Source organism: Thamnophis sirtalis, unplaced genomic scaffold (genome assembly GCF_051295495.1).
Source record: "Thamnophis sirtalis isolate CommonGarterSnake01/CBP01778 unplaced genomic scaffold, rThaSir2_p1.2 scaffold_10, whole genome shotgun sequence".
Lineage (NCBI taxonomy): Eukaryota > Metazoa > Chordata > Lepidosauria > Squamata > Natricidae > Thamnophis > Thamnophis sirtalis.
This window is the reverse complement of record NW_028261390.1, coordinates 7,542,178-7,568,606: the sequence shown is the minus strand read 5'-3', so window position 1 is coordinate 7,568,606 and position 26,429 is coordinate 7,542,178. Positions and strand designations below refer to the sequence as shown.

At 44.0% G+C, this 26,429-nt stretch overlaps 1 protein-coding gene across 1 annotated transcript in view; it reads right to left on the bottom strand.

The window, feature by feature from the left end:
* Positions 1-26,429, bottom strand: part of FRAS1 (Fraser extracellular matrix complex subunit 1) — a 279,515-nt gene that overhangs the window by 156,290 nt on the left and 96,796 nt on the right. The window contains exons 18-21 of the mRNA XM_087723886.1: positions 24,708-24,848; positions 14,590-14,733; positions 7,402-7,557; positions 3,649-3,795 (exon numbers count right to left, since the gene is read on the bottom strand). Coding sequence (XP_087580012.1) covers positions 3,649-3,795; positions 7,402-7,557; positions 14,590-14,733; positions 24,708-24,848 — 588 coding nt within the window. The remainder of the gene's footprint in view (positions 1-3,648; positions 3,796-7,401; positions 7,558-14,589; positions 14,734-24,707; positions 24,849-26,429) is intronic.

Below are 26,429 nucleotides of genomic sequence, written 5' to 3'. Positions count from 1 at the left end.
TTTCACATTAAGAAACAAAGCTGTAAGACTTACAAGTTCCACATCTCCATTTCAAAGAAGACTTCAGAAGTCTTTTTATGGAGGGACAACTTGCAACACAGAGATTTTTTTTTTAACTAAATTACTGAGCTACATATATAAAACACTTTGGATAAGTCCAAGCATTATAAGAAGTAGGGATGCTATTTATTTCTATAAAGACAAGTGTTCTTTTTCACTTCATCATTGATAGGCATAGCATGGAGGACAGCCCTGAACCAAAAGTTAACCTAGCTTTTTTTTTTAATTGAAAATTTAAAAAAAAAGCTTTTACAAATATTTACCTGCTTTGGCTGTTAGTAGCTCAGATTTTTGTAGAGTGCTTAAGCTTGCAATAAATCTTTATACCCATTTGAACCGTCTGGATCTTCTGGTTTCCCTGACACCTGATGCCCAGAAATCTAGAGCGGATAGAGCCCTGCAACACTTTAACATAGTCCCAAAGGTGCTTTTCAAAGAAAACCACTGGATTTCCTGGTTTTTCTTTGAAGACATTTCACTTTTTATCCAAGAAGCTTCCTCAGCTTCGAAGAAAAAACCAGAAAGTCCAGTGGCCTCTTGAAAAAGTACCTTTGGGATAACCGTAACCCGGATGCCTTAGAATCTCCATAGACACTTGTTGTGGCCCAGCAGGAGCCGTTGGAGCTGCCACCAGACTCTGACAGCGAGGGGCCCTATGAGTCGGCTCTGGAGGATGTAGAGGACCCTGGACAGGGTTCCAACTCCGAGCAGGGCGCAGACAGGTTGGTTGGCCACCAGGAGGTACCTGAGCCTTGGACCAGTGGGGAGGAGACAAGGGAGAGTGAGCTGGACGCCAGCAGTGAGTTGTTCCTGGATGCCCGGCACAGAAGAGCTAATAGGCGTCAAGAACAGTTGCGCAAGTACAGGAGGTAATTACACTCAGCTGGTGGTTATTAGGCTCCTCTCCAGACTATAAAAAGGACTGCTTGTGCACATGCCCCTTTTGCAGAAGTCAATAGGAACTAATGTTGGAGAACATGATTGTGAGCTTGGCAGGCTGGATTGCTGCCATGGCATCTGTGCTGGATTGCTGCCAAGGACCTGTCTGTCTGTTAATTAAATGCCATAGCTTATCTTTGGCTCGGAGTGTGCTTTGGTGTGGAACGAGGGGGGTCAGAACACTTTTGGATAACCGTAACCTGGATGACTGAGAATCTCCATAGACACTTTCACATAGTGTTCCCCAAACTTGGCCACTCTGAGGACTTCAACTCCCAGAATTCCCCAGCCAGCCTCACAATCAAGATGCTGTGAGTTCGATCGTAGGCAGAGGCTGATATTTCTCTCTTTGGGCACAATGAGAATATATCTGCTGGGGGAAAAAAAACCTCCGTCTTGGCAACAGGAAGGGCATCCAGCCAACACACACTAAGCTCCATTCAGTTGTCCAGAAGATGATAGAGCAAACAAGAACGAACATACTGTATGAACTCTTTGAGTTAGTACAGCTTCCAAGTAATCAGTCAAAAGCTAAACCTTCCTTCTGCCCTAAATTTCTTCCTTTAGGTTTAAGGAGACACAATTCCACGCTGCCTGCCCACTTCCCTCAATCTAATCCATCCTATCATATCGCTGGTATCTAATTTTCTATGCTATAGCATCTCATTCACTTTATCAATTCCAGAGAGTGTCACAAGGCTTAATTAATTAACAACTGTAACATTAGGAAGATCTGTGGATTAACAGAGCGAAGGAACGGCTAATGATGAGCTGCATTACCATTCACCAACTTCAAATATACCAGTGACATATTATTCAAAACGGCGGCGTAAAAGCAATATAAAGCATACAGTGTCAGCTACTTAGATTGATCTGGGCTGCACAGTTACTAGAAGCTCTTGATAGAAATGTTGGGGATTTATTGCAAGCCTCTTTTCCGCAGTCTCTTTTAATTGTAACTTTCTCAGCCTATTGTACAATGTGCTACCCTAAAGGTCCTGATTAATGCCACCGTCTTAATTTTAGTTGGATTTTTCTCCTTTCTGTTCTATGGGAGTCAAAGTAATGATCATTTCACATGTCCCAAACATGGAAATGTCCTAGAGAAGGTCTATAATGCAATTTGCTCAGTTTGTATTAGTGTATTGTGTGAATTCGGCCAGTGTAGCTTCTGAAGCAGAAATGTATAGCTGAGCACCGTACCTCTCAACCTTGGCAGCTTTAAGATGTGTGGAGTTCAACTCTCAGAATGTGCTGGCTGAGGAATTCTGGGAGTTGAAGTCCCCACGTCTTAAAGTTGGCAAGGTTGAGAAATCCTGGCTCAGTGCACTGGCACAATGCCAATCATTTTGGTGTATCTAGCAAGCCATGTCTTTAGTAGGATGCACGAATCGGGATGGACAAATATCACACAGCCACGCAACAAATGACCCTATAATTTACAGATTGTCCTCAACTTGCAATCATTTATTTAGCGACCATTCATAGCGACTTGGCCATGGCAAGTTGGCTGTGGCGCGTTGGACACATCCAGTTGTCCTAGACCAGGGGTGTCAAACTCGATTTCATTGAGGGCCGCATCAGGGTTGAGTTTGACCTCGGGGAGCTGGGAGGCATGGCCAAGGGGGCATGGCCAGCTCGACATCACTCGTGTCGAAGGCGCCCGTGGTGGCCAAGTGCTAAGACAGGACTTCCCTCAGACCCTCCCTTACTCTCATTGCAATCTTCCTTCCTTCCTTCCTTCCCTCATTTCCTCCCTCCTTCCTTTCTTTTCTTCTTTTTCCTTCCCTCTTCATTCTTTCTTCCCCTCTTTCCTTATTTTTTCTTCCTTGCTCTCTTCCCATCTTTCCTCCTGTTCTTTGACTTTCCTCTTTGACTTTCTCCTTTCCTGTCCCTTCTTCTGTGCTGAAATGCAAAAGGGGAAACAGTTCTCCATTGGTTTTGCTTTTAATTTGTTGTTTTGTTTTCGGCTGTGATGGCCTCCTGCAGCCTTCTGCCACTGAAAACAGAACTGGGGGGGGCACAGAACAGAACTGGGGGGGGCACACGTTTTCGCTAGCAAAGGCACCGCAGACCAGGACTTTGTTTTTTCCAGGGCAGCCCCCACGGGTCAGATCTAAGCACCCCATGGGCTGGATCCGGCCCACGGGCCATGAGTTTGACACCGCTGTCCTAGACACAACACACCACTATACTTCTCTAAAACATTATCTATCTATCCACATATAAATTGCTCTGTGTGTGTCCGTGCGTGTGTGTGTGTTATGTTCCAGCATAATTCTGGAACGCCTTGAGCAATTTCAACCAAACTTGGTACACAGATGACTTGCTCTCTGGAAACAAATACTGTGGGGGGTAAGACACCCCTAACACCCCTCAGGGTGTCTGTTCTGTTAAGATACAGCCTGTTGTACCTTCAAATGGCTTCTACTGTACTGCCGTAAAATGGATTCTACTGTAAAGCAGTGTAGTTGCCATGGTAATGGTTTCACAGTACTCCACAAGGGGGGCTCTCTCTGGTAAGGGGGAAAATCCAATATTAAAAATTATGTTTGGTCCGGACATTTTCCCCCCTATAAATAAATACCAGGGCAACGCCAGGTTATCGGCTAGTCCTAAATAAGAATGAGAAACTGAGGCACCACATACGTTTGCAGCGAAGGTTCTCATCCTGATAGAATCCCGGGGAACAGGCTGAGAGGCACGAGCCAGTGTGAGAAAGGACGAGGTTGGGATCACAGGAAGTGCAGGAAAATGGGCCTTCTCCTGTGCAGGTTTTACAGGAAGGGTGACACTCTGGAAGGGAAGAAGGAGACAAAGGCATTTAAAATGCAGACTCCCAAACTCCATACATAGCTAACAAGAAATGTGTTGGACTCGGAAAATGAATGTTGAAATCTTCACTCAGCCATGAAATCACGAGATCTTCTTCTCTAAATTATCCTCAAAGAATTCTTGCAAAGATAACATGAGTACAGGTAGTCCTCGACTTGCAACAGTTTGTTTCGTGACCGTTCGAAGTTACGACGATACCGAAAAAAGTGACTGATGCCCATTTGCCACAATTACAATTGTTGCGGCTTCCCCATGATCATGCGATCCAAATTCAGAAGCTTGGCAATTGCTTCATATTTATGACGGTTGCAATGCCCGGGGTCACGTGATCCCCTTTTGCGACCTTCTGACCAGCAAGATGAACGGGGAAGCCAGAGTCACTTAACAACCGTGTGGCTAACTTAACAACTGCGGCAAAAGAATTCGTAAAATGGGGCAATATTGTGTTTTTTATTGTTTGTAAACTGCCGAGAGTCGCTGTGAAAAAGTAGGCGGCTGTATACATTTTCTGAATGAATGAATGAATTAATTAATTAACCAACAACTGTCTCAGTAATAGAAATTTTGGGCTCTATTGTGGTCGTAGCTTAAGAACTATCTGTACATCCCTGTGTGCCATTATCTTGCTCTCTTAGAAGGTAGACAAGAAAATATATCAACAATAATAATCTATGTATATAAAAGCCAAATACCACTCACTCATCACGAAATCTCCAGAACCATAAAGCCTACAAACTTGAAATTTGGCACATATGTTCCTCTCGGATTCTAGGTGCTCACTAAGAAAGGATTTTTAAAAAATGATCATCAGATCATTAGTAATTCTCATAGAGTAATTAACACGCTCTGATGCTAAGGAGTTCTACTCTCCCTCCCCACCTGAAAAGAACTCTGTTCCAACTGCCAGTTGCCTCACAATCAGTTACCTCAGTTCAAACTGGCAGACATTCCAATTCTTCACTTAGGAGTGGTCTGGGGCTTATAGTACTAAATGTCGGTACCTCACCAAAATGTCTATGCCTTCCACCTACGGAACTGTTTCCGGGCTCAAGGCAGCGGGAGCGATATTCCCTCATGCGTTTCAATCACCAATCACCACTGAGCCAATTTCTCACATGGTTACATCGCAAAGCACGGGTATGCAGCTAGTATTCCTATATTCCTATTGTAGATTCTATGTCCCCTTTTCTGTTTCAATCACTGACCACCCCTGAGTCACCGGAGTGAACCGGATTTCTCCTGCATTGCCCGATCACATAGTTTCGTCGCAAAGCACGGGTATCCAGCTAGTTATTATTATTACAGAACAAACAGCCACTCTGTCTGGCTCTGCTTCTATTCACTTTAACATTACCTTGGGTTAATTGGATAATTATTAATTACAGTTTCACCCAAAACATTATGCATGTAGTTTTTGCCCAATCGGTGATTTCCAATGTCTCAGTTCACTCTATCATCTCTGCTGGCAGTGAGAATAGAAACAGAGAGTGAAAGATAATGCAGCATTCAGATTCTCAATTATCTTCCTTTAAAATGATGCCAATTTCCCCAGGTGTTTACTTGGATCCTGCCTGAATCAAAGCATGTTTATTTACTTACTTATTTTTATCCTGCCTTTCTTATTTTTAGAAATAACTCAAGGCAGTGAACCTACCTCATAATCCTTCCTCCTGTTATACAGGTGGTTCTCGAGTTACAACCGTAATGCAATTCCACAATTATGGTTGTAAAATGTGAGGATTACAATTACCCAACTGGCTTTCATGCCTAAGGTGGGACTAGAGTCACTGCTTCTCGGAGATTGGCCCAAAGTCACCTGGCTTTCGTGTCTGAGGCGGGACTAGAATTCACCATCTGCTGGTGGTGATTGGCACAAAGTCACTTGGCTTTCATGCCTAAGGTGGGACCAGAACTCACTGCTTCCTGGTGATTGGCCCAAAGTCACTTGGCTTTCAGACCTAAGGTGGGACTAGAACTCAATGCTTCCTAGTGATTGGCCCAAAGTCACATGGCTTTCAGGCCTAAGGCAGGACTAGAACTCAACGCTTCCTGGTGATTGGCCCAAAGTCACTTGGCTTTCAGGCCTAAGGTGGGACTAGAACTCAATGCTTCCTGGTTTCCAGGCTGGGGCCTTTACCACTATATACCACTGGAATATAATGAAGACCGTATACCCAGTATATGTTTGTCCTTGAATTATTGCATGAGTGCCAAGTTGGGTAAAGCTGATCCAATCTCTTCATTTTACTATTGATATTTTCTCATTTCTCAAGAGAATTTGTTCACCTTTGGGTGGTATGGAAAAATATTATTCTTAATTGTTTTGAAAATATATATAGTACCACATTTTTCGGAGTATAAGACGCATCTTTTTCCCTCAAAAAAAGGCTGAAAATCTGGGTGCATCTTATACACTGAATACAGCTTTTTTTTACCTCCCGAAACCCTGCCCCCTTCCCCAAAATAGCCATGCGTAGCCTTTAGGAGGCTTTTAGAGAGCTCCTGGGGGCTGGGGAGGGCAAAAATGAGTGAAAATGGCCAGTTTTTTGCTCAATTTTGCCCCCCCCCCCGCCAGCCGCTGGAATCACCCTCTAAGCTTCCTAAAGGCTACGCATGACCCCTTTTTTTTGAAAAACGGGCCCATTTTTGAAAAAAAGGGGGCGTTTTGTGCTTGTTTTTGCCCCCCCCTCCCCAGGATTACTCTGCAAGTTTCCTAAAGGCTATTCCTGCCTTTTGGGGGGGGGGGGTAACAGGCCCGTTTTTGTGGAAAACGAGTTGGTTTTGGGAGCTTTGCAGAGTGCAAAAACTTTTTTTTTTTATTTTCCTCTTCAAAACCTTGGTGCGTCTTATACTCTGAAAAATGCGTATTTATACCATACTTTCTACCTTACTGTGAATCCTACTTTACTAAGGATTTAGCCAGGTGGAAGGGAATCTGTCCACCGTCCTCTTCAGTGATTGAGAAAGGGATGCAATAACCCAACAGCGTATCCTAAATGACGAACAAAATTAATATGATCGAACACCTGGCCCCGTCCAGATGTTGATGGACTCTAACCCCCTCCTCCTTCCCAGCCAGAAATATCCACTGATATTAATATCAATTACGGCAGTCGCTATCAGATACATTGGAAGAACATCAGGTGGTGGAGGAGGAATCGGGGCAATTAGACGCAGAACCGATAGAAGAAAGTCATCCGAGACCGCATTAAAATTAGCATTTACATAAACATCTATTCACCGTGACGATATATAATTATATATGTGCTATCCAGAGGGTGGATGGTTGGGGATATCGGTCACTTGAGAATGTGTGGATGTCTTTCTCTCCAGCTTTTGAAAGTCTCTTGAAATTCCACAGAATTAGACAGGCTTTTGATTCGACCTACCCCAGCAATATTTTTTATGTCCCTATGAATAATCTTGATCATTAAGGCTTCGTGCCAGCAGATGCTACAGGTTGGGGGGTGAAATTATTTATCTGATGAGAAATTAATTGGCATGGCCAATGTGTTGACATCTGCTAGCGCCACTCCCACCCCAGTTTTCTCAGGCATTATTACTCACTCTGACACGCTCCTCCGCGTTGGTAAAATCCCGCGGGGCAGTCTGGCACGCAGTGGTCCTTCAGAAGCAGGTGATGGACGTCGCGGCACCTGAGACAGGTGCTCCCTCTGTCGGTGTGGAGATCTGCCACGCACAACTCACAAAGCGGATGGCAACCTGTTGATAGAGGACAGAAAGTTGGGTAAAGTTCACAACAAGTCAGCTTTCTGAATGGTCAAGACAGAATCATCAAGGTATAAGTGTGACCGACCTTTCTTTCTTTCTTCCTTTCCTTCTTTCCTTCTTTCTTTCTTCCTTCCTTCCTTCCTTTCCTTTCCTTTCCTTTCCTTTCCTTTCTCTTCCCCCTCCTATTTTCCCCACAACAGCAATTCTGGGAGGTGAATTGGACTGAGAGAAAGTGACGGTCCCAAAGACACCCAGCTGGCTTTCATGCCTAAGGCAGGACTAGAACTCAATGCTTCCTGGTGATTGGCCCAAAGTCGCTTGGCTTTCATGCCTAAGGAGCATTCTTTCCTTTCTCTCTCCTTCCTTCCATCCTTCTCTCTCTATTTCTGGCTCAGGGCTGACATGAGGAGAGCTTGGTGCTCTGTGAGCTTATTTTCTGGCTGACGTTTCATTACCAAGCTGGATAAAATCATCAGTGCTAAGGTAATGAAATCTCTGCCAGAAAAGAGGCAAGCTCAGAGAGCACCAAGGAACCCTCTTATGACAATAACTGTGGTTTTTATGATCTATGTTGATTGCTTTTATTTAGCATCCTATTACCGTGTTTTCCCCGAAAATAAGACAGGGTCTTATTTTCTTTTGACCCCTGAAATAAACACTTGGCCTTATTTTCGGGGAGGTCTTATTATTTTTGAGGTGCAAGAGGTGGCGAGGGTGGTCACCTCATGGCTGCTGCTGTTTTGTAATATTTTCAGGGAGGGCTTATTTTTTGGGGAGGGCTTGTTTTAGTGCATGTGCTCAAAAGCCCGATTGGGCTTATTATCTAGGGAGGTCTTATTTTTGGGGAAACAGGGTATGATTTATCTTGATTGCTTATTTAGTAACCTAGGACTACCGGTATCACTGAGTGTTGTATTTTATGATTTATGATGATTGTATTTTATTACGATGATCAGGATTTATCACTTGTTGCCTGTATGTACACTGAAAGCTTATGCACTGGAGAAAAAATTCCTTGTGGGTCCAACCATACTTGGCCAATAAAGTATTGTATTGTATTGTATTGTATTGTATTGTATTGTATTGTATTGTATTGTATTGTATTGTATTGTATTGTATTGTATTGTATTGCATTGCATTGCATTGTATTGTATTCCATTCCATATATTCTATCCTATCCTATCCTACCCTATCCTATTCTACTCTATTATTCCATTCTGTTTTGTTCTATTTATTCCATTCTATTCTTCTATTCAATTCTATTCTTCTCTTCGATTCTATATTATTGTTTTCTATTCTATTCTACTGTTCTCCTATTCTATTCTAATATTATTCTATTCTACGACTCCATTCCATTCTTCTATTCTTTATTATTTTGTTATACGCTATTCTAAATTCTATTTCAAATTCTATTCTGTTCTGCTCTGTTCTGTTCTATCCTATCCTACTCTACTCTATTATTCTATTCTGTTCTATTCTATTCTTCTATTCAATTCTATTCTTCTATTTGTTTCTTTATTATTGTATTCTATTCTAGTCTATTCTACTGTTCTCCTATTCTATTCTATATTTCTATTATTCTATTCTATATTTCTATATTTCTATTATTCTATTCTATTCTACTATTCAATTCCATTCTTCTATTCTATATTATTCTATTATATGCTATTCTAAATTCTATTTCAAATTCTATTCTGTTCTGCTCTGTTCTGTTCTGTTCTATTCTATTCTATCCTATCCTACTCTACTCTATTATTCTGTTCTGTTCTGTTCTATTCTATTCTTCTATTCAATTCAATTCTTCTATTTGATTCTTTATTATTGTATTCTATTCTAATCTATTCTTCTGTTCTCCTATTCTAGTCTTTATTTCTATTATTCTATTCTATATTTCTATATATCTGTATTTCTATATTTCTATGTTTCTATTCTATTCTACTATTCCATTCCATTCTTCTATTCTATATTATTCTGTTATATGTTATTCCAAATTCTATTCTATTCTATTCTTTGACATGCCATGCCATGCCATGCCATTTCATTCCTGAATGCAATTCTTTCACTTCCCACATCCAGGCTGTGCTTCAGTGGATCAAATCCTTCCCTGCTTCTGTGCATTCATCATCCTCAGTGTAGGAAATAGTTCACCGAGACATTGATAGCAAAATTTTCCCTTTGCCCGAGGCATTTACACTGATTGCAACTACCCTTCAAAACATGACAGCCGCCTGACAGAGGCCTGGATTTTAGCATCACGGATTCAACACTGCAAGAGCCGAGTTAGATCTCGCCTCCAAATCCCCCGTTCCATAAAGGAAGCCAATTTAAAGCCTCCTGACAGATGTGGTTGTCCAGCGTTGGCTTCTTCCTTTAGCAATTGCTTCTACTGGCAACTTTTTCAAGGGCATTAAAGAAACGTCCTACAGAAGAAGGCCAAGATCTGTTCTGTATCGCACACGATGAAGGACATGGAAGAATGATTTCACTTTTGTAAGAGTATTTATTCATAAATAGCATAGAAGAGTGATTACTTGATATCAGTGTTTCTCGACTTTGTCCGTGTGAAGAAGTGCGGACTTCAACTCCCAGAATTCCCCAGCTTGCCAGCTGAGGAATTCTGGGAGTTGAAGTCCGCACCTCTTCACGCGGTCAAGGTTAAGAAACACGGGTCTAAAGCAGGGGTGTCAAACTCAAGGCCCGGGGGCCAGATTCGGCCTGTTGGGCTGCCGTGGAAACAGTGAAGGGCCGGCCCGCAGTGCCTCTTCCAGCGAAAAACGGAGCCTGGCAGGGCCGCATGCGGTTCTCCCGAGCTCCATTTTCGCTAGCAGAGGGTTGCGGGAGGCAGTCACAACCGAAAACGGAGCTCACGAGGGCCGCCCGAGTAGGGGTGGGTGCTGGCAAGTCGCTACTGCCAGTTGCTCATGGCTGCACCGCACAAGTGCGTGCTTCGTGCGTGCTTGATGCGTGCTTTGCCCACACTACAATAAAAATTGCTCTGCGCATTTGCATTAGCCAAAAACAAGATGGCGGTGCCTCTGGCGCCGACAGGAGAACCAGTTCAGGGGTGTGGCAGGCCCGGGTCGCAGGTGGCGCAGTGGTTAAATGCAGCACTGCAGGCTGACTGCTAGATCAGCAGTTCAGCGGTTCAAATCTCACCGGCTCAGGGTTGACTCAGCCTTCCATCCTTCCGAGGTGGGTAAAATGAGGACCCGGATTGTTGTTGGGGGCAATATGCTGACTCTGTAAACCGCTTAGAGAGGCCTGAAAGGCCTATGAAGCGGTATATAAGTCTACTGTTATTGCTATTATTGCTATTATTGCTGTTTCCTGGCCACCAAATCACTACCGGTTCAGCCAAACCGATCCGAACCAGTAGAAACCCACCACTGCGCCAGAGGGGATGTGAACAGAAATCACTCTTGCCACACTTATAAGATATGTTTTCACACACGCTCTACATACAACAGACATAAAGGAATGCCAGTTGGATCTCCTGCATTTGTCCCCACATAACAACAATAATGTGCAAAAAGCAGCTTTATTTAGAACAGCTTACACCCTGCATATTTCATATGAAACACCTGGCTATCCCAGATCTTTGCGAACCAGTTAGAATGGACAAAAATAGCAAATCCCTTCTAATCTAGCTGCCCTACAACCATCCAAAATTCCTTAAACTTGTAATTGGTTGTAAACTCACAACAAATTATAGGTAGTCCAGGACTTACAACCACAATTAAGCCCCACATTTCTGTTGCCAAGTGAGACATTTGATAAGTGAGCTGTCAGCATTCCAAATAGCATCCAAAATTAGATCAGAGTCCAAGGCAAAGGATTCCTCAAAGTTGCAATTTATTAAGAGAGCTATGTCGGCACATCTGGGAAAACCTGAATCTGAAAGCTTCCCGGTTTTCCCCACCTAGTTGAAAGTTCAAGATCTTGCCCCCCACACCCACAAGTCCATCACATGGTCCAATCTCCCACTGCCATGCTGGTAGATCCCACTCATCCAGTTCCGGGCAGATCACGTTCCAGTCATCAAGCAAGCAAGTAGTTATCAAGCATAGGACAAGCAGAGAGAGAGAGAGAGTGTGAACTTTCCTGACTCCCTCTTATTGTAAAGTTAATTACAGCTGATAAGTACATTCACCCATTTAAAGCAACAACGACCATTTGTTATTGTATATGGATCTATATTGTCTACTCCAGTGTTTCTCAACCTTGGCAACTTGAAGATGTCCGGACTTCAACTCCCAGAATTCCCCAGCCAGCGTTCGCTGGCTGGGGAATTCTGGGAGTTGAAGTCCGGACATCTTCAAGTTGCTAAGGTTGAGAAACACTGGTCTACTCAACACTAGGAGTATACTCCCAACAGTGGCTCATCGCTCAACAACGCAAGAACGTTTAAAAGCAGCTGCTCGCTGCTGTTGCCAAACTGTTAACAAAGGCGAATCTGGATTCTCAAAATGGGAAAGAAAAAGGAAAAAAAAATCGAAAGGTAGAAACAATTCTTTTACACAAACCCCACAGGATTCCCGAGGATGTAAAACGGGGCTCTATTATCTCAAAGTAGAACGGGTTGCAGAGAAAAGAACTTGAGTAATTATATAATGCCTTTCAAAAGACCTTATTTTGGGTCTGTTATCCTTCCCAAGGATAGCACTATTGTTCTATTACTCCCTTCGTGCCAATTAAATTGACTTACGCAGGTACCCTCTCTGAGAGATGATAATTGGTGCCGCTTCTCACAATTAAAATGTGGTGTTTTTTTTTCATTTTTTGCCACTGGCTTTCTGGCTGCAATTAATCTGAAGTTGGAAAACTTAACGTTCTTATCTATATAGGTACAAAAAAAGAAGAAGAAAAAGAAGTTTCTTTGAAGAAATAATATCCAATGTTTGCCTCCAGGGTTGGAAAGGAAAATTTTTGTATGAAACAAGCCTCAATGACAGATTGAGTGACAGTTATAAAAAATACACTAGAAACTGAAATTTCCTCACACAGGAGCACTAACATTCAGTACAGTAGTATTTACGCCAACCTCCTACTCCACCCATCCTGCGGATATATTTTTTCCTTCCCAGACAATATAATTCAACCTGAATTATTTTCAACGTTTTACTTCAAAACAGAAGCTTCTAGTTCAGGAAAACTGATACATGTATTATAACAGGGGTGTCAAACTCGATTTCATGGAGGGCTACAACAGGCTTATGATTGACCTCGAGGGGCCTGTGTGGGCGTGGCCAATATGGACATGACCAGCTCGACATCGCTCGTGGCCAGGGGCGCCTGTGGTGGCCCAGCTAGGGCTGGGAGGGATCCATATTAGAACATCTGAAGTGCTATGAAGTTTATGTGATAGTTGCTTGCTACCAAATCATTAATCATACTTAAAAAGAGATTCACAGGGCTACTTTCAAAATGTGTTCAAACACTAAGGCAGGGGTATCAAACGCAAGGCCCGGGGTCCAGATCATGGGGACGCCCTGGAAACAGCAAAAGGGCCAAACCACGGTGCCTCTGTGGGCGTGGCTTGGTGGGCGTGGTGTGGCTTGGTGGGTGTGGCAGGGGAAGGATACTGTAAAATCTTCATTCCCATCCCATTCCAAGGGAAGGTTACTGTCAGGCCTGCAGTTATATCCCTTTTAGGATCTTTGGCCTGCCACACTCTCTCTTATTTCATTATGCTGTTTCATTAATGTAGTAGTTGGGAGGGAGGAATAGAAAGGAGTAGGATTGTGGAATGTGTTGTTGTCATTCTTTTCTAGAAGCCCAAGGTCATCTTTTGTCTCCGCACCTCTGCACCTGACTGGAAGCAGCTGGGTGGAGATGCCAGCGTGGAAGAAGAAGATTGGACCATGTGATGGATTTGTGGGTGTGGGGACAAGATCATGAACTTTCAACTGGGTGGGGATCTGATGTAACATCCAGAATTGGGATTCCACAGTACGATGCCAACATGTCTGACTTATTAAATTGGAACTTTAAGGATAGTTTTGCCTTGGGCTCTGATTTAATTCTGCATGATATTTGGAACGCTGACAGTTACTGCAAAATACTCAAAATTTTACGCTACAGGTTCTCCAGAACTGGTCAGAACCTGCTGAATACCACCTCTGCCTACTTCCCATCGGCCATCTTTGTGACCAGTCAGGTTCAGACAGGATGGCAATAGCAACAGCATTTAGACTTATACATCGCTTCACAGGGCCATACAGCCCTCTCTAAGCTGTTTACAGAGTCAGCCTCTTGCCCCCAACAATTTGGGTCCTCATTTTACCGACCTCGGGGGGACAGAAGGCTGAGTCAACCTTGAACCTGGTGAGATTCGATCTGCCAAATTGCAGACAGTCAGCAGAAGTAGCCCGCAGTACTGCACTCCAACCACTGTCAATGCTAGAGCAACTTAAAAAAAATAACTCTATATTCTAAAGCAGAGAAGATACATCGCACCACAGGTGTTCCTTGACTTACGACCGTAATAGATCCCAGAATTTCCATTGTACGTTCTGATGGCTGTAAGTCGCAGGATGGAAGGATGAGTCAACCTTGAGCCGGTGAGAATCGAACTGCTGAACCACCAGCAGTCAGCAGAAGTAGCCTGCGGGACTTGCATTCTAACCTCTGTGCCACCCCGGATGTTTTCGTAATGGTCAATCCAGTCACATGAAGGTATGTACTGTAAGTGACCTTGAAGCAGTGTCTCGGATAGACACAGTATTTACTTTCGGTTCCCACCCTTGCTATCCTTATTCCCCACCCACCCCCGGAACCATGGCAGTCTGTCACCATAATGTAGCAAAGCACAAGCAAGCATATGGTGACATCCCGGATACAAATCTGCATTTAGCCTCAAACGCAGCCATAAACAAAGCAGACACTTCCAACCAATTCCCTTCGGAATGAAGACAAAATTGCATTATTCCTGAACTCCGGGGGGGGAGGAGGCAGGGTAACAAATGTGGCAGAGCCCAACGATAAATTGTTCACTGAGCGGTTCAATATTTCTCATGCACTTACCCGCACAGTATCCTACCAGATTGAGGTATTGCTCTCTCTTGCAGGGAGTTCTGCATCTTCCGTCGAGCAGAGGGACGTGGGGGTGACAAGCTGTGCATTCATCATCCTCAGACCCGCTGCACGTCTTGCAAGAAGGATGGCAGGCTGGGAGAGACAGAGAGCGCGAGAAAGTAAGAGGAAGAAAGAAGAGGTCCGCTAACGGAAGCCGATCGCTTTCATGAAAAGCCAAATTCTGACTTTGTAGACTCCGGAACACGGCTAAATAGCAATAGCAGTTAGACTTATATACCGCTTCATAGGGCTTTCAGCCCTCTCTAAGCAGTTTACAGAGTCAGCATATGGCCCCCAACAACAATCCGGGTCCTCATTTTACCCACCTCGGAAGGATGGAAGGCTGAGTCAACCCTGAGCTGGTGAGATTTGAACTGCTGAACTGCATCTAACAGTCAGCGGAAGTGGCTGCAGTACTGCACCCTAACCACTGTGCCACCTCGGCTCAAGGGTGGGTGGCTTTCTTTGAAACGCCTTCAAAGAAAAACCAGAAAGTCAGTTGCCTCTTGAAAAAAAGGACATTTGGGACAACCATGACCTCGATAACTGAGCATCTCCATGGACATGTTTGGTTATCTTTAAAAAAAACCAACTATCATTGAGCATGATGTGTTCAAATTACCATTAATATTCTTTCATTTGTAACAATCCTTATTTCCTTGAACTCATGATTATCTATCAAATAACAATGAGTCTTTAAAGTATTATAGCATCACCTATCTCCAAGGAGAAAAAGCGAAAATTAGAACAAAGAATTCCCATTAATTTATAATATACATTCATATTTTCAACTGACCATAATGTCACCAATCATCCAGAGTCCCAAGAATCGTTTTCCATTATTGATTATTAATCCATATAGTGGTTTAAGTATTTCAAATCATATGTATATCAATTGTTCATTACATCATCATTGATCCGTTTAATATACAAAGAACTTTCTAATATGAAATGCTCGCTACTTGCAATTATACCAAAATGTTCAAATCATCCCACTCTTATACATTGAGATCATTATTGTCCTTTATATATATCACGTAAATAGTGCTCTATATCATAACAAGAAAAAAAATAGCAATAGCAATAGCAGTTAGACTTATATACCGCTTCATAGGGCTTTCAGCCCTCTCTAAGCGGTTTACAGAGTCAGCATATTGCCCCCAACAACAATCCGGGTCTTCATTTTACCCACCTTGGAAGGATGGAAGGCTGAGTCAACCCTGAGCCGGTGAGATTTGAACAGCTGAACTGCAGAACTGCAGTCAGCTGAAGTAGCCTGCAGTGCTGCATTTAACCACTGCGCCACCTCGGCTCTCTGTTAGCTTCATAACAATAACTATAACTTTCTATTACTACATAAGTAAACAGTTTCATTCCCAATAACAGCGAAATATTCAGTTATGTTTAATGCAAAACCAGCGATGTTATTCTTAATCTCAAGAATTGATGCACAAAAACTTGTAACCCCTCCAAAAAAATCAACTATCTTTGAAGATGTTTCCCTTAGTTGGATCATTGCTGGGAATTTTCTACCACCCAGCTCGGGATACAAACACAATCTATCTAACGCTAATTACATGACATGCTTGAAGACAAGAGAGGCTGTGAAAAGAAGGACTGTGCATAGCTGGAAAAGCAATTTTAATACCGATTGTATTTGGGGTTGTTACTGTTTTGTGCTCCCGGGGGGGATCCGCAGCAGGATAAACAACAACAGGAACAAAGCAGACCAACGTTTATTCTTCCCAGGAGGGGGAAGAGAAATCAGATTTGATTTCTGAAAATGAATTAGATCGTCTGGGCTAACTGGAGCCCGAATACCTCCATTCTCATGCATGGGTTGGAATCCTTCCACAACGATTGTATGATCCCATGATCAGGTGAAAGATTGCGGATGGAAATTATTTTCCTTACGCCTTTAAATGTCTGAATATGCTATTAAAAATCCAGGCATGGATTTTTAAAACAAGTGGTAAAAAGGAAATTGGATTTACATCTCACTGGGAATTGGCTACACCTTGTTGTTTTGGCCCGCCAGGGGAGCTGGCAGCAGATTCGGACAGTGAGGAGGTTGGGGAGGAAGGTGGGCCAGTCCTGGAGGCTGGGGAAAAGCTCGGATGAGGGCACTGTGTCGGAGGCAGAGAGGGGGCCAGGTCCATCCGACAGCCGAGGTGGCACAGTGGTTAGAGTGACTGCTAACTGCAGCTCGGCGGTTCAAATCTCACCGGCTCAAAGGTTGACTCAGCCTTCCATCCTTCCGAGGTGGGTAAAATGAGGACCCAGACTGTGGGGGCGATATGCTGACTCTGTAAAACCGCTTAGAGAGGGCTGAAAGCCCTATGAAGCGGTATATAAGTCTGCTATTGCTATTGCTAGTTATCAGCTGCCTTCAGAGTCAGACATCAGTGAGGCAGAGGAACAGCTGGAGCCTGTTCCCAGTGTGCGCATGCGCAGAGCTGCCAGAAGAAAAGAACAACTTAGGAATCAGGGTAGACTTGGGAGTAAAACCACAGGTGGATGGTCCCATAGGTAATAAAATAGGAGCAAAAGAAGAGTGGGCTTTTGCAGGAAACAATTTGTTTCTTCATTCGTTTCAGGAGTGTGAAGATCTGTCCGTGAATCTCCGAGACTCTGTGCCCCGTCTTTCCTTGCACAGCATCTCATTTGGGAAATATTTACATGGCAGCTTTCCAAGAGAGATAAGGTCTGTAGTCATAAATATTCCTTTGAAAGACTGCTTGCTAGGTCTTGCTGAATGTGAGTGAGAAAAATTCACATTCCTTTAATAAAAGGGGTTTTGTCAGGACCAAGAATCGGGCCTTGTGCTTTTTGGGGAAGCCTAGGTCAGAACACTAGTAAGCTATAGACTTGGGCCCTAATTACAGGTAGTCCTCAGCCTTACAACCACAATTGCGCCCAAAATTTGTGTTGTTAGGCGAGACAGTTGTTAAGCAAGTTTTGCCTCATTTCACATCATTTCAGGCCGCGAAATTAAGGGAATCCTTGAAGTTGTTAAATCGGTAACACGCTTGTTAAGCAAATCCGTCTTCCATATTGACTCTGCTTCTCCGGAGGTCGCAAAAGGGGATCGCGTAACCCTGCAATAGTATAACCGTCATAAATATGAAGCGCCTGGATGTTGATCACATGACCACAAGGACGCTGCAACACTCCTCAGTGTGAAAAACGGTCCTAGGTGCTGTTGCAACATCCAACGGTCGCTAAATGAATGGTTTTAAGTCGCGTACACTCCCTGTATTTGAGGGCTGCCATGCGAAAAATAGCTGTTAATAATTCTATCCTGTTCCTCCTGCTACAAATTGAAATATAACCATCTGCTGAAAACATATGGGCTCTGTTCTTCTCCACCCACGAGAGAGGGTTGTTGTCTAAATTAACTCCGAGGGGGCTAGTTAAAAACCAGCTCCGATAAAACCTTCCTCTCCGTTTCTTTGCAACACTTCCTCCTCCATAAACCTTTTTTTTTTCTTTTTTTAGTCTTGTAGGAAGTTAGCAGCCACCCCCTCTCCTAAAAGAATGAAATATTCTAGGAAATCATTAAAAAGGCAAAATATTATGTTTCCCTGGATGAGAAACGGAGAATGGGTTCAGTTCCAAGTGGAGGGGAAAAAAAGACACTGGATTAATGGACGTTGCTTGGAAAGATAGTTTTAATGTTGGACAGGATCACATGCCTTGAAGATGTTGGGTGAAGAAGAAGAAAAAAAGGAAGAGAAAATCCCTGGTTTTATGCCCTCTCTGGAATTTTGAATCTGAGCTTGTATTCTGATTGGTTATCAGACTCCCATGGGGCCAAGTAGGGGCAACTCTGTAGGCTGTCCTGAGTCCCAGGCTTGGTTGAGCCTTGCTGGGTGATGTACCATATTTTTCGGAGTATAAGATGCACCAAAAAAGTGGGGGGAAATCTGGGTGTGTCTTGTACACTGAATAGAGCATTTTTTGGCCTCCCGAAACTTCCCCCGCTTTGCAAAAATGGCCGTGCATAGCCTTTAGGAGGCTTCCAGAGTGCTCCTGGGGGATGGGGAGGGCAAAAATGAGCAAAAACAGGCTGTTTTGCTCATTCCCCCCCGCAACCCCCAGGAGGACTCTATAAGCAAAGGCTATGCATGTAATTTTTTTGACAAAAAATGGGCCCATTTTCACGACAAACTGGTCGGATATTGCTCGTTTTTTGTCATTCCCCCACCCCCCAGAACATTCTACAAGCCTCCTAAAGGCTATTCATGCCTTTAAAAAAAAAAAAAAAAAGTGCCCGTTTTCACAAAAAAATGGGTGATTTTTGGGAGGTTGGCAGAGTGCAAAACCTTTTTTTTTTTTAAATTGCCTCTTCGAAATCTTGGTGCGTCTTATACTCCGGTGCGTCTTATACTCTGAAAAATACGGTAATCTTCCCAGGTGCCATGTGCCATGTCTTAATCCCATCACCCTGGAGCTGAAAGGGGAGGTAGGGAGCTGCAGAGAGTTGCTTTGTCTTTAAAACACCTTTCTCCTTTTTTTTATCCAGGGAAGTATAATATTCTGCTTTTTAATATTTCCTAGAATATTTAATTCTTCTAGGAGAGTGCTAATTTCCTACAGTCTTACATCCAACTCTAAATGAAAAAAAAAAACAGTAACACCAATATACAGGCACGGAAAAGATTTGTCTCGCCTGTCGACTCAGCAAATAGTTTTTTTTTCTCAACTCCCACCGCCCCAGCCCCCCCATCAAGAACAACAACAGAGTCCAAGCAAGCATTTTCCATTAACAAAATGGAAAAAAAAAACCAACAACCCAGCACTCGCTTATCTCTTCAGCTACACGCCTGCCATTCCTCCTTATGTACCAACTCAGCTCAAAAAGAAATGGGGGGAAGATTAAAGTCGGCATTAGTCACAGCTTTGAAGTTTTCCAAAAAGTTCCTCTAAAGCAAAGTTCGGGATTCTCTCGCCCTCACCCATGCTCCTTCCCAGCTCTCTTTCCTTTTTTTTTTTTTGCTTTTAAAGAGGATTAAAAACAGGTACAGCATAAACTCGCCTGACTCATTGTGGAATCTGTTCTGTTACGCGAGCAAAATCTAAGGGGCTGTTCCAGAGCCCTTGAACATGTGCCTACATGTTGGTTCCAGTGGTGGGATTCAGCCAGTTCGCACCTATCCGGGAGAACCGGTTGTTAACTTTCTAAGCAGTTCGGAGAACCGGTTGTTGGAAGAAATCTCCTTTTGTTTTTTTCCATTTTTACAGGGCTAATCCTGTAAGGAAGGCAGGAAGGAAACATTCTGGTGTTGTTTCTAGCCTAATCTTTATTGCCCTGCTAACAGAAACTGCCTCTCTGGTTAACCCTTATTACATTGTAACAGCTAAAGCAAAGCGCCCATTGACGTGAGTGACTTTGAGTTGGCTACGCCCACACGGTCACATGACCACTGGTCCACGCCTACCCAGCTGGTCCTTAGGGCAGAGAACCGGTTGTTAAATTTGAATCCCACCACGGGTTGGTTCTCCCCGATTCAGTTCTTGAAGTCACCAATTATTCTGTTGATGGTGCGAGGGATCTACCTCTTTTTCTGTACAAATGGCATTTGTGGACGAGCATAATTATTCATATTCTGATGGACTAACAGTTGGGTACTCTATAAATCCGTGTTAGATACCGTATTTTTCGGACTATAAGATGCACCTGAGTATAAGACGCACCATGATTTTGAAGAGGTAATTTTTTTTAAAAAAAATGTTTTTGCACTCTGCAGGCCTCCAAAACCCTCTACATGCCTCATTTTTTGAAAAAAGAAGGGGGGCATGCAAACCTTTGGGAGGCTTGTAGAGTGCTCCTGGGGGCTGGGGGGGCAAAAATGAGGAAAAACAGCCTATTTTTTGCAAAAACGGTCCATTTGTTTGGGGAAAAGGGTATGCAGAGGCTTTGGGAGGCTTGTAGAGTACTCCTTGGGGCGGGGGGGAGCAAAAATGGCCAATTTTTTGCTCTTTTTTGCCTTCCCCAGCCCTCAGGAGCACTTTGCAAGGCTCCCAATCCCTCTGCACGTCTGTTTTTGCAAAGGGGGCAAGGTTTCGGTAGGCTAAAAATGCTGTATTTAGTGTATAAGATGCACCCAGATTTTCACCCTCTTTTTTGAGGGGAAAAAGGTGCGTTTTATACGCTGAAAAATACGGTATTTAATTTAAAGTCCAATGTGCTTTAATAAGGAAAGAAAAAACCTGGGAACATCTGCATAGGCTTCTTAAGGTGATATACCAAAGATGGCAAACCTATGCGTGCCAGAAGTGGCACACAGAGCCATCTCTCTGGGCACGCCAGCCGTCGCTCGTTGCTCTTCCGGGTTCTGGTCTTTGCGTGTGGGGGAGCGCTGGGAACAGGAAGAGCAGCTCCCTGGGGCGCATGCGCGTGCCAGCCAGCTGGTCTTCATTCGGGCATGCAGGCGACCAGGTGACCGGTGCCCTCTTTAGTTCCTCTTGTCTTAGTTTAGCTAAGCGAAACTAGCTTAGAGTGACTTCAAATTCTCCATCACAAAGACCCCAAAGTGTTACTTGTAACACTTGTAATAAAATCCCAGGGCATAGAAGACAGCAAACTCAGAGGTTGAACCGGGGTTACTTCAGAGAAAACAGATCTGAAGTTCAAATGGCTAAGAGAATTTGTCAGTTTGATAGGATTGGTCTAGCAGGGTGAAATCACCCAATGCAGCTAAGTGAGCTACAGCCAAAAATTTATCACCGCCGTTTCCATGGAGACTATAAATCAGGCCTACATCAGCTATATTCAGAGGGGGCCTTGATTTCAAAATGCCTCAGATGGGAGAGATGAGAATGAGTGACCTATATTATTTATAAGTAAATAGGCAATCTGTTGCCTATTTACTTATAAATATAATATATATATATATAAATTTTTTTTATAAAAAAATAAAGTATTTTTTAAAAATATCTTACACTTCTGAATCACCATTAAGAGCAGAGGTCTTCAAACTTGGCAACTTTAAGACTTTTGGACTTCAACTCCCAGAATTCTCCAGCCAACTTTAAGACCTGTGGACTTCAACTACGCTGGCATGTGTCTCCCGTCTGCATGACAGAGACCTGAAAATCAGCTGGCTGGCAGGAGGCGCGGTGGAGCTGCTCCAACCCCACTTCCTTAAGCTGGTAACCTTATACCTGGGATGGCAAACCTATGGCACGCATGCCACAGGTGGCATCTGGAGTCCTCTCTGCGTGCCATCGGTTTGCCATCCCGGGTATAAGGTTACCAGCTTGAGGAAGGGGGGTTGGACCAGAAGACCTCCCAGGTGCCTTCCAACTAGTGATGGGTTTCAAAAAAATTTAGAACCTCTTCTGTAGGTGTGGCCTGCTTCGTGGGAATGGCTTGCCAGCCATGTGACTGTGGGAGTGGCTTGGCAGCCATGTGACTAGGTGGGCGTGGCCAACTTGTAAAATGTGAAACTCACTTAACAACGCCCTTGCTTAGCAACCAAAACGTTGGCTCAGAAACTCTGGCATTTGAAGGACGCAAGTCTTAAAGTTGTCATGTTACAAGTCCCTTGCACCCCTAACCCTTTAGAAAAAAAAAACCAGGGGTGTTCAAACTTGACAACTTTAAGACTTGTGGACTTCAACTCCCAGAATTCCTCCTCCAGTCATGTTGGCTCAGGAACTCTGGCATTGAAGTAGGCAAGTCTTAAAGCTGTCAAGTTACAAGAACCTTGCACCCCTAATCCTTTAGGGGAAAAAAACCCAGGGGTGTTCAAACTTGACAGATTTAAGACTTGTGGACTTCAACTCCCAGAATTCCTCCTCTCGCTCTTCATCTTGATGATGGGTGGACGGGCAAGGGGAGGGAGCTGGAACCGGTTCTAAATGGCATTGTAGATTTGTGGAACCTTCTTCTATAGAAGGGATTAGAACTGGCAGGAACCCAGCCCTGCTTCCAATTCTGGAAAATAGTGACATCTACCATCTATATGTAAATCATAGTCATCTGTGATAAACATGAAACTTGAACACATTTACATAGGGAGACCTTTCCATCCGCGTTATCACTCATGGACAGAGATGGCTAAGAGGCCAATTAAAAACAAAAGGAGAATATCTTCATTGCTGCCAAGGTAATTCTTTCCGCAAAGTCCCATTATTCTCATGCAGATCTTTGCTGCTAACTCTCTCCTGCCATCTGTTATTTACCCGTTTTCTGGAGCCTGTGCATATTTCTTTGTCAGCAACACAAATCATTTTTAAGAAGCCAGCAGTAAAAGATGAGTCAGAAAAAAATAAAACACAGCCAAATCCAGAGGTGGTTAATACCTTCGCTATCAAACTGTCACAAAAGAGCAGGTAAGCATTTGAGTTCTAACCAAGGGGAGAGAGGGAAGAAGCGAGGAAGGCCTCAAACCTGCGCCAGCTGTTTTAGCTACGAAGCCTCTGCTGCAAAATTAAGTTGTAAATTGAAGATGGAACTTAGAATCAGTGTTAGATATTCCTGGCGTTCAATGCAGTGGTGGGATTCAGCCAGTTCGCACCTATTCAGGAGAACCGGTTCTTAACTTTCTAAGCAGTTCGGAGAACTGGTTGTTGGAAGAAATCTCATTTTTACACGGCTAATCCTGTAAAGAAGGCAGGAAGGAAACATTCTGGTATTGTTTCTAGCCTCATTTCTATTGCCCTACTTACAAAAACTGCCTCTCCGGTTAACCCTTGTTACATTCTAACAGCTAAGGCGAAGTGCCCATCGACCTGAGTGACGTTGAGTTGGCCACACCCACCCAGTCACATGACCACTGAGCCCCGCCTACCCAGCTGGTCATCAGGGTAGAGAACTGGTTGTTAAATTAGTTGAATCCCACCACTGGTTCAATGGTATTCAATGCAGAAGACAACACTACTCGGGTGACCCTCAGGATACAGATAAACCGCCAAGAGGCCTCAACAGATCTCTGAAAGGATGCAAATGACCAGCTGCCTGCAAAGAATATCAATCCTTCTATTCCCCACCATCCAAGTCAGAGCTGACGAAGCTTCTTGGATGAGAAGTGAAATGTCTTCAAAAGAAAAAAACAAGGAAGTCCAGCTGCCTCTTGAAAAAAGCACCTTTGGGATTGACAGCAAATAAATTTCATAATAATATAAAAATAACAAAATAAAAGAATATAATAAAAGTCAAATAAAGTGAAATAAAATGGGTCAAATGAAATAGAATGCTTTTCCCATCTCTTTCATAAAAACTTGCCCGCGGAAGAGTTCTAGGGACCTCTTTTCGTGTCATTCTGGCAGATGATCAAAGCTATCACCTCGACAAGAATCCAGCATGACTAGGAATTCTGTTATTTGCTACCAGAGCAAATAAAACTGCAATCACAAATCTCCTGGATCACCAAACTTAGCAAATTTTGTAAGAACCTGTCAGTGGTGGGATTCCAATAATTTAAGAACCGGTTCTCTGCCCTAACGATTTCTTCCAACAACCAGTTCACCAAACTGCTTAGAAAGTTACCAACCAGTTCTCCCGAAGTGGTGCAAACTGGCTGAATCCCACCACTGGAAGCTGTGGCCTTCCTGTCTCTTGTGTAATAAGAAAACAACTCAAAAAAAAATGAGCTGCCCAAAAAATTAAGGATATAGAAGCACAAAATGATATGCCGTATTTTTCAGACTATAAGACGCACCGGAGTATAAGACACACCAAGATTTTGAAGAGGAAGCTTTTGCCTTCCCCAGTCCCCAGGAGCACTCCGCAGGTCTCCCAAACCCTCTGCATGCCCCGTTTTTTGTGAAAAACAGGACAAGCAGTGAGTTTGAGAGGCATGCAAAATGCTCCTGGAGACAGGGGAGGGCAAAAACGAGCAAAAACGGCAACCGTCATAAATGTGAGACAGTTGTCAAGCATTTGAATGTAAATCACGTGATCATGGGGATGCTGTAACAGTCATAAGTGAAAAGTGGTCGTAAGTGGGCATTTTCAGTCCCGTTGGAAATTTGAATGGTCACTAAGTGAATTGTTGCAAGTGGAGGATTGCCTGTACTCTTTGGTTCTACTGCCCAGAAGTTCCGCTCCGGACACTCACCATAGCAACGGCTTTCTTGAGGATACCATCCCTCTGGACATTCTGAGCTGCAACGGCCTTCATGAAAGACTTGAGGAGGGGCACAAGCGGTGCAGTTCTCGGAAGACCCTCGGGTGCAAGAAAGGCATGAGGAGTGGCACGCTGCAGCGGGAAGAAGAGAAAAGCGAGTCCATCAATAAACCGATACAGTTTTTCAAAGATGGCGGGACTTGTGAGTAGAACAGTGGTTTTTCAGCCTTGTCCCCTTTAAGAAGTGTAGACTTCAACTCCCAGAATTCCCCAGCCATGTATGGAAGTCTGAGAGTTGAAGTCCACATCTCTTGAAGTAGCTACGGTTGACAAACACCAGAGTAAAAGTTCCAGGGCCACATATTTGGAGAAGAAAGCAATACACACAGTCGCCTAAACCAGGGGTCCCCGACCCGCGAGCCATGGACCGACACCAGGCCACAGTATGCTAGAAACCGGGCCCCATTCGCAGGATAAAGCCAACACATGAAACCACGCCCCCTTCAGTCCGCATACCATGCTCCTGTTGGAGCCTGAATCTGCGGAGGAAGACAATCGAGAGCTGGAGCCGATGTGAGATTGAGGGGGCAGCTTCGTTGGCTTCGGAGGAAGGTGGGCAGAGACAGACAGAGTCAGCCCAGGGCCCCTCAGAATTGGGATGGCTCGTTAGGAGGGATGGGGGCAAGATGACCGAGAGAGGGCAAGCAACGGACACGAGGAGCAACAGAGCTTAGGCATTGAACAAGGAACACCCTCTCCTGATCCCCGAGCACGGAGAGTGGAGAGAAGGCAGGAACAACGCAGGCCGATCCAATGGCTTGGAAAGAGAGAGCGCCGCCCCTCTTCATAAGTCACACCTGGGGATTGAGATTTAAGGAGATGCTGTGGGGAGGAGCGTTTGCCACTGAATTGATACCGGTGTGCCGGTACAGAAATTCGGCGCCTGCAGGACTGCTTGCTTCTTCCTTACTTGTGGGCTCAGTACCTTCTTCCTAACTTTATGGACTCATAGTTTTTTTCCTTAGTTTGTGGATTCATTGTTTGTTCCTTGTTTTGTGGACGCATTTCCTTGTTCCTTTGTTTTGCTGGACTGAGGCTGCCGTGTGTGTGTGTGTGTGTGTTTGTGTATGTGCATGCTTTGTTCTTGGACGTGCCAAGAATGTGGGAGTGTTTAGGGGGAATTTTAGCACATTAAAGGGGAGTGGGAACTCTCAGATTGCTGGTTGACCTTCGTGCCTTGTCCCAGGTCATCACACCATGGAAAAATCTCACTCTACAGAACCGGTCCCTGGCGCCCAAAAAGTTGGAGGTGGGGGGGGGGGGCGCCGATCTAAACAACTATCCCTCCAAAGAGAGCAAATGTCCAAAAAGGAAGATTCATCGTAGCATTAGACCCCGAGTCTAAAGTTAATTAGAGAATCTGTGCTACCCAAGTTACTTTTTAAAAAATTTGACTTTCTCGGACTATTTTTTAATCATGAGAATTGCTGCAGGGGATTTTGCCACATATTCTACACCAGTGTTTCTCAACCTTCGCTGGCTCAACATTCGCTGGCTGGGGAATTCTGGGAGTTGAAGTCCGGACATCTTCAAGTTGCCAAGGTTGAGAAACACTGTTCTACACAGTCTGGTAACAGCTTTTCCTGAAGCGTCTTTTTTCTTTTTTAATGCTGCAGATTTCTCCCCTCCCTCACCCTTAAATGCCATGGGCTT